The sequence below is a fragment of the Humulus lupulus genome, chromosome 1 (genome assembly GCF_963169125.1).
Source record: "Humulus lupulus chromosome 1, drHumLupu1.1, whole genome shotgun sequence".
In the NCBI taxonomy this organism is placed as follows: Eukaryota; Viridiplantae; Streptophyta; class Magnoliopsida; order Rosales; family Cannabaceae; genus Humulus; species Humulus lupulus.
In genome coordinates this window covers 299341146-299349899 of record NC_084793.1, presented here as the reverse complement: position 1 = coordinate 299349899, position 8754 = coordinate 299341146, and the positions used below count along the sequence as shown (strand labels likewise).

General features: G+C 40.2%; 1 protein-coding gene across 1 annotated transcript; it reads right to left on the bottom strand.

The window, feature by feature from the left end:
- Positions 1-2650: 2650 nt before the first annotated feature.
- LOC133779847 (uncharacterized) lies at positions 2651-7643 on the bottom strand. The gene is made up of 4 exons (XM_062219751.1): positions 7640-7643; positions 7180-7553; positions 6683-7062; positions 2651-2735 (listed from the first exon to the last, which is right to left on the bottom strand). Exons 1-4 carry the CDS (start codon positions 7641-7643, stop codon positions 2651-2653), a joined length of 843 nt encoding a protein of 280 aa, XP_062075735.1.
- Between the last annotated feature and the right edge of the window lie 1111 nt (positions 7644-8754).

Genomic DNA, 8754 nt, shown 5'->3' with positions numbered 1-8754 from the left:
GAACGGCTATCTACACCGAGCATCCGAGCAGAAGAGACCTCTTTGGTGATTCAGGCGGCGGATACATGGATGGCACCGTACATAGAGTATTTGACAAAGGGTGTGTTGCCAATGGACAGAAACAAAGCCAAGACCCTTCAGCAGCAGGTTGCTAGGTATATCCTGGTCGATGGAATTTTATACCGAAGGGGATACTCAATGCCACTCTTTAGGTGTATTTCGAAAGAGAAAGCCAAAGAATTGATGAAATAGGTCCATGAAGGTTTTTGTGGGGATCATGCTGGGGGGCAGAGTTTATAAAAAATATCTTAAGGCAAGGATACTTCTGGCCAACGATGAATGAAGACTTAATAGAATTTGTGCAAAGGTGTGACAAAGGCCAGAGGTTCTCCAAAATTCCACGAGCAACCCCTAATGAGCTAAAACTGATGCAAAGTCTGTGGCCGTTCACAGTCTGGGGTATAGATCTAATTGGATCTTTGCCCACAGGAAAGGGTGGTGTCAAGTACGCCATAGCAGTCGTTGATTACTTCACAAAGTGGGCCGAAGCTGAGCCACTTGCAACTATAACGACCAAGAAAGTGCTGGACTTCGTGGTCAAGAACATCGTGTGTCGCTATGGATTGCCAAAAAAAATTGTCTCAAACAACGACACACAATTTGATAGTGATCTTGTAACGCCCTGGATAGCCAAGACCGTTACACTGTGTGTTTATAAAAGTGCTAGACTTGCTAATCAAGTCATTTAGTTAAAATCGTGATATTGAAACTATGGCAGAACTAGGGTTAAAATATTTTGGTCTTAAAAGTCGCATTTCTTATAAATAACATTTCCTGTTTACATGGGATCCCAAAAATATCAAGATTAAAACCATTTGCAAAAGATTCAAGAATTAAATACAGTATTAGCCATATTAAGGCAAAACAGACAATTAGGCAATCTCTGTCCTGTTCCACTCCTCGGCCATGGCGACCGAACAGCTGGCTATGTACATTCAGCCCCGCAGCTCTCCATCTCAGGACTGATCTAACTTGCTTTTGCCTTTACCTGCACCATGTAGCATGTGATCCTAAAAGAGGGTTTTTTAATATTTAAACTCGCAAGTGCACGAATTATTTCGGAATATAATGTTCATGTAAGTACGAGGTCGAACCCATGGGAGTTGACTAACATCAAAAGAAACTATTTCAAACAAAGCAAGAATATTCTAACCTAGTTCCAAATATTTGATGAGATTTTGTTTTAGAAAAATAAAAGACACGTAATAAAAAGATTTAAGATTAAATAGAAAATGGTTTTCAAATGAGATAAGTAAAATAAGATTATTAAGATATTAGAATCCACAAAATGCAAGTTCAATAGTATTTATAAGTATATTGATTCCCAAGTTTAGATACAGTTGAAATAAATCACACTATATTTTTTTCAAGATACATTTTCTATTCAAGCACAAGTTACTTTCAAAAAGGTAGGATTTTTCTTCACTTATAAAAGATATAATTTCTAAGCATTAGTTGTGTTACAACCTAATGAAACTACAAGAAATCAAAGAGATTATATTTAGGAAAAATATGATACTTACGCTCTAAGAATTAGATGTGAACAATTTAATGAAAAACATTTAATCAAAGAATATCATATTTTTGCATAATGAAGAACTAAGTGTAATATGCTTTAACACTCAATAATAGATGAAAAATGCATATCTTTGATAGAAATATCCATAAACAATGTTGTACAAATGAGAAATCAACATACAAAAAAAAAAAATATTATCTAGTTACATTTTGCTTCATCATCATCTTAATAACCTTTGAAAAAGATTAGAAGCTCATAACTAGATTGAAATAAAAATTACAAAATAACATACTTGACATGCTCTTCAAAAGATGAAAATGGTAGATAGAAAATAGTGAAAAGAAGAGAGAAAAATATGAAGTGTAGAAGATGTTCAAAAGATGAAGAAGAGCCCCCCAAATGGTCTTACAAGACTCTATTTATAGGCAAAATATGAAGATTAAATTAATCAAATTAAAATAAATAAATTGATTAATTTAATTGTGTTGGGAAGTGGTAGGATAAATAGAGTAAGTGTAAGAGTATTGGAAAGATGAAATGTTTGGTTGGGTAAAAGATTAGTGAAAAGCTAGGGTAAAAAAAATGAATTAGGAATGTTTATTTAGGTAAGAAAAATAGGGAAGAGTGAATTGATATTAGGGTGAAAAGAAAAAAAGACATTGGGAATAAAAACATGTTTTTTTTTTGGTCTTTTTGTGGCTGTGGCATGGTGGGTTCGGCTGAGATGGTGTTGGGCCTGGATGGTGGCAGGCGGCCCAGAAGCTGGTGGCATATGGCATATGGGGCGTTGGGCCTGGGCTGCTTTGTGTTGAAGAGCCAGGTGGCTGGAAGAGGTCTTCATCTGGCTGGGGGAACACGTGAAGGTTGGGAAGAAACCGTGGCCTGGGGTGAGCTTGGATGCTGATGGCTTGAGTGATTCGGTTGGGGAATGCTGAAGAAGACAGCTGGCGGCATCAGGAGTGTTGGGTGCTGAAGGAATCGTGGGCCTTCGGCTGGGAGAGCAGAGCTGGGACCAGGTGGCGTGGGCCAGGAGCTTGGCAGACGGGCTGGGCTCATTTGGGCTTTTAATTATCAAAAACGCCAATTTCTTTGAAATTTTCCACTTTTTTCTTTCTTTTCTTTATTCTTCAACCACAACAAAGATACAACATAATTCCTACACCAAAAAAAAAAAAAAATTAAATAACAATAAAATATTTTCAATTATAAATAAATCGTATTAATTATTTGAAAATACTTAATTAAAACTTAATTTAATTTATCAATAAAGATCAACAAAATTGCACTTTTATTTTACTTCTAACTAAACTATATTAATTACACATAATTTAAACTACAACATATTATAATAAAATATCTAAAAATATAAAAAAATCTAGAAAATTACAATAAGACTAATAAATGTAAAATTACTTAAAAACTTAATAAATCAATTAAGAACTCAAGAACTAAGCAACAATTAACACATAAAAAGTAGTAAAATAACTCTATTTTGTAGAGTTATCATAGCACCCGTGAGCCAAGGCCCAGTAAGAAAACACAATAACAGAGCATAAGCAATCAATAGATAACTCAGTATCACATACTCCATAAACATGTTCTCAACCATTTAAACATTATGAATAACCAAGTATTTAGCATACCAAACATATCAACTCATATCATATATCAATTCACAAATGATAACTAGGGTTAGCGCCCTTAGGCCGCACCCTCCGTTATCCCACTGACTCCAGCCCGCTTAAACCGAGCTCAGTGAATATTAAGTTGTCCTCAGCTACCAGTGGCCAAGCTGCGCCCTGTGCGCAAATATTGTGTATGGCACCCTTAGGCCGCTATCACATGTCCCATGGCATAATACCATCATTGACATTATACAGATATCGGGAGCTCTTAGTCCCATCACAAACATATAACCGGGTGCAATTTTCTTACCTTTGAATTTGCTAGCTTTGTTCAATGAAATCCTCAAGCACGATCCTTCCCGAGCCCTAGCGCGAACCTAATCACAATCATAGGCCAAAGTCATAACCAACCCTCAAGTCCATAACCTAGCCTCAGGACCAATCCCGAGCCCTCAGGAAGTCCTAATTCCATCAAACAGGGTGGTGGAATCGAACCCCGAACCCTTGTAAATAACCCTAAAATCCCTTTCTGAAGACAGGGTAGCGCTACAACGGTCATTGGAGGGCGCTACGATGCTACAAACAGAACCAAAATGCCCTCAGCAAGCTTGGCCTAGCGCTACAGCACCCAAAGGCTAGCGCTGTAGCGCTAGTCACAGACTGCCAACAAGACATTTTCCCTTCCTGCGATTTCCCCGAGCCAAACTTAACCAAAACTTCTCCAAACCTTCACCAAACTCAAAATCAAGCTCACTAACATGTCTAACTCATCCCAAGCATCATAACCACATAAAATCTAACCACATGCACCTCTAATCCCAAAATTCACCATAGTCACTCCTAGACTTCAGAATTCAGCAAAACACAGTCAAAACTTCAAAGTTTAAAGTTCAGAATGTATACCTTTGATGGAAATTTAATTTCAAGTTAACTTCTTGACCTCCTTAGCTTGTTCTTCCCCAATTCCTTGGCTTGAATTCCCCTAAAGTTCCCATCACTCAGCTTAGACACCATAGTTTAAACTAACCAAACCAGAAACTGAAAACTCTAAAGGCTTACCTCAAATATTGATGTGTTCTTGCTAATCCCTTGCCAACCTTTCAAGTTTAGCTCAATACTATTGTTGCTCAACCTAACCTTGCTCCCTTCTGAGTTTTGCTCCAAGAAAATTGAAGAGAAAGGGTGAGAGAATCACCAACCGACCCTAAGAAAACTGCTCTGTTTTCCTTCCTTTTCTTTTTCTTTCTTTTCCTTCTTTTCTTTCTTTCCTCAGCCTTCTATCTTTTTCTACAATTCCCACTAAGTATAAAGCCTCAGCATACTTATCCCTTGCAAGCCAAATGACCATAATGCCCTCCCTTTTCATTTTAAACATTTTAGTGCATTTAGGGCGTTTTGGTCATTTCACCCCAATTCTCGCTAATTCCTCGAATGTCTCTAATATTTTCTGCTTAATTCCCGATACCTAACTAATCTCAAATTATATTCCTCAATACCAAATAATTGCCAATATATTACCTACATTCCCAGAAATACCCCCTAGCTTGCCCCGAGCCGGGTATAAATCCCCATCGTGACTTTTCTGCTAACTCGCTCACAAGGATCGTCTTGAATCACCGATTATAAATATATCCACATAATAATGTGGTCTTATCAATTATCGCTTATATATACAGTTATGCCCGCAACAGGCCAAAATTACGATTATGCCCTTCTAACCTAATCAGGGCCTACATGCATACTAATACACATAGTCATGCATCTCAAATATACAAATAACCATATAAACATGCTTTTCACATAATCATGCATTTTACTCATTTAAATCACACATAATTCCCATTATGCCCTCCAGGCACACTAATAAAGGCCCTTAAGCCTTATTAGCGAATTTGGGTCGTTACAGATTTGTTCACGGATTTCTGCGAACGGCATGGAATAATCGAGAGCTTTTCTTCAGTTTCTCACCCTCAGGAAAACGGACAGGTCGAGGCAGTCAATAAGACACTAAAAGATATTCTGAAGAAAAGACTTGAAGAAGCGAAGGGGCATGGCCAGAGCAATTTCCTGAAGTCCTTTGGTCGTACAGATTGTCCCATCGCACAGCAACAGGCCATACTCCATTTTCCTTGGCTTATGGATATGAGGCTATGTTGCCTGTCGAGTTAGATCCGCCATCGCATCAGAGAATGACGTATGATCAAGGCTCTAATAGCCAATTATTAATGGAATCTCTAGATTTGGTCGATGAAAAGCGCGAGCAAGCCCAACTCCGAGTAGCGGCTTACCAGCAAAAGGTCGCCCAGTATTTTAATTCTAAAGTACGTGAAAGGAAATTTAATGTAGGAGATCTAGTACCCAGAAGGGTTTTTCTCAACACCCGTGACCAGGCCACTGGAGTACTCAAACCTAACTGGGAAGGATCGTACCAAATTGAAGAAGTCCTCCATCCAAGCACTTACAAACTTGCTCTCTAAAATGGAGATCTCATTCCTCGCTATTGGAATGGAGAACACCTGCGCAAGTACTATCAATAAATAATTCTTCTTAAAGAATTAGCTTGTATTAGTTTTACTTTTTACAAGTTATGAAAAAGGGTTGGTCATTTTATGTGAATGATCGCTTATAAGTGTAAGATCATTTTGGTGATCACTCGTACATACACGTTTTGTCCATTCATTACGAGAAATAAAAGAGACTGTGCGTAGCAAGTCAATCTTGCCAACTATTGTATTTATTACACATATTTGCTCATTACATGTGTTGTTTTGCTATATTCTCATTTTAAAATTTATCCTACGAGCAGAAATGTTCGAACAGGTCATTGTCAAGGCAAGTGACCGAGGACCTAAAGCTCCTCAATCACTTAGGGGGCATATAAGGTATCTAGTAAGCAAAGCATATCAAAAGGTATGTAAACACATGAGCAAAATAAGTGAAAGCATGCTAGGGTACTTAGAGTATTTTTCAAAATTTTGTTATTTTGTTAAATCAATACAAAGTATTATGCTAACTTCGGTCATGCGAACATATGTTATAATAAAGTGCAAATATATTATAATATCAAAAAAGATTCCTTTTGCACCGCGAGCAATTACTGCTTGGATGTAATTGTTTGATTAAAAGGAAAAAAGCTGCCCATGCAGCAATAAAAGTTAAAAAAGAAATTGTCTTTACATCACGACCCGCAGGTCGTGTATTTAAAAGATAAAGAAAGAAAAATAAAGACTACGAGGCAAGAGGGTCTTGAGGAGTGTCCTGGTCGACTGTAGTACCAGCTTCATTTTCCGCGCCGTCAATCCCCGTTGCTAAGGAAATTTATGGAGAAGCAGGAACTTTGGCTCTTTCTTCTTTCTCCAAGCGAATAGTGCACCGGGCTATTTGAGTTCACCTCAGGCACTCGGAAAGGTAGTTGAAGTTGGCCTCGCAGTTGTGCTTCCAGAACTCATAGAAGCAGAGGTGGGTGGCTTCCCTATACTTCTTTAAGTTTCTGGCATTCATCTCCTCAAGCTCCTTAACGCGCCCCTCCAGCTCCTCAGTCTCCTTTCTGCTCGCAATCAGATCGACCTTAAGCTGTTTGGCTTCTTGACAGTTAAGTCTAGCGCACTCCTTGAACTTCTCTTTATCTTCATTGGCTTTGTCCAGGGCAGTCTTAAACTGTTGAAGTTCTTTGGCCAGCTTAGAATTTTTCTCGAGCATTTCGGTGTTCTTGTCGAGCAATTCTGTGTTTCTCTCGAGCATATCGACGTTCTTCCCCCCGAGCACCTTCATCGCCTCAATATACTTGGTGTCGGCGTTTCTAGTCTGGGTGAGCAAAGCCCCCGTGCGGCGCCAACCAACAGTTATAGTCAGCAACCCCTGCTATCAGGTGAAGATAAGATGATGGTAGAAAATAACAAAGTAAAATAACTCAGCTAAAGAAGAGCAACTTAAACTGGCTATCTCGTTCAGCCCTCAGTTTATTATCTGGTCGACCTCCATGGAGTTGGTGCCGACAATGGCCTCTTGGCTGCGCTTATGCTTTGAGAGTTTATATATCCTCTCTCTGGCTAAGCCAACTACGGTGCTGGTCAGGGCGTCTCCAGGTTGATTACCTTGAGGAGTCTGTTCGGTTGGTGCTGGAGGGGTAGAGTGTTGATTGACTGGTGCAGGTGGAGACTGCTGGTCGTGTGGAGAGGGAGGTGGCATTTTTTCTTTTAAAGGAGTGGCTGCTGGAGGATGATCCTTAGTCCGGGCCTTCTTTGAAGCAGCTTTGCTGCTTTCCCCGCGAAGCCGCTTGCTGTCTTTCTTCCTGCTCGAGGGAGCAGTAGAGGCGGTGTAGTGATCAAACATGTCTCCAGATGACATATCTGCAAGTGAAGAAACATGGTGAGCAGTTAGACAATATGTATAGGTGGAGATGAAATTAAAAACAAGAAAATTGTAAGTAAAGTACCCATGCTATAACTACTGGTCGCTACATTACTTACTGAACAACTGCTACACTCACTCACTTCCTAGAAGAAATCTGAATTTAAATTTGGAGTGTACCTAAAGTTACCGTCCCCGTCAAATAAATGACAAGGAATGGGAAAACTGTCTAAGAATGAGAAGACAATACCGTTCTCATTTGAAGACTCGTCGATGGGTGCAAGGGGTTCGGAAGCTTTCTTTTTTCCCTTTCCCAAAGGGGCAGGGGGAGCAGCTGCTCGCGGGGTGCTGGAGGGTTCCCTCATTGTCACTCTAGTTGTCCTCCTCCTTTGAGGTTGCGACATGTCTGGGTGCTGCTTAGGAATTTCTCCACTAGTGGCACTCCCCGCCGTTGACTCCCTCACATCCTGGTGAGGTGCTAGAAGCCAGACTAGCCTTAGGTTGGCTTCAGTGACCAGCTGTTTGATGCTTTTTTCTACGTCAGTCATGCTGGCCAGTAATGCTGCTCGAAGCTCCATTTCTGGAGTAGGAGCTGGTCCCAGCCATGGACCTGAAGAGAACTAGTTTTCTAAGGAAAATCCAGGTAAAATAAAAGAAAATAAACGACCAGGAGAACGAAGAAGTTACCTCCTTGGGTGAAGCCTAGGTTGTTGGCAACCAGGTCGGTGGTTAAAAAGTACTCCTGGTGGTACTTTCCTACATTAGACTTGTAGGTAGTCTCACTCAGGAAGGTGCGGGTCGATTCTTGGTGGAAAAAATGAAAGAACCCCGTGTTGTCCTGGTTGGGGTTGGATTTGAGATTGAACAGGTAGTTGATCTCATGAGGTGAAGGGAAAGGCCATTTTTTATGGCTGTAAAGGATATAGAGTGCGGAAAGCATTCTATACCCGTTTGGGGTTATTTGGAAATGAGCGACCCCGAAGTAATTGGTCACTCCTTGGAAGTTAGGATGGAGAGACACGATTGCTCCTGCCTCAATGTGATACCTTGACCAGGTGCTGAAGGCGCCGCCAGGCAGGTTTGCCTGTTGGTCGGTGGTAGGAAGAAATAAAGTTACCCCAGAAATTATGTACAATCTGGGGAAATTGTTTACCATCCTAGGAGTGATTTGGCTAGGAGGAGCGAGGTACCATTCGACAT

Bases quoted from the DNA above. Each gene is read 5' to 3' on its own strand.
- LOC133779847 (XM_062219751.1), bottom strand. The intron at 7,063-7,179 runs GTCGACCAGATA...ACCTGATAGCAG, and splicing joins TCGGCACCAACTCCATGGAG to GGGTTGCTGACTATAACTGT. The intron at 2,736-6,682 runs GTATAGGGAAGC...TTTTTGGTGTAG, and splicing joins AATGCCAGAAACTTAAAGAA to GAATTATGTTGTATCTTTGT.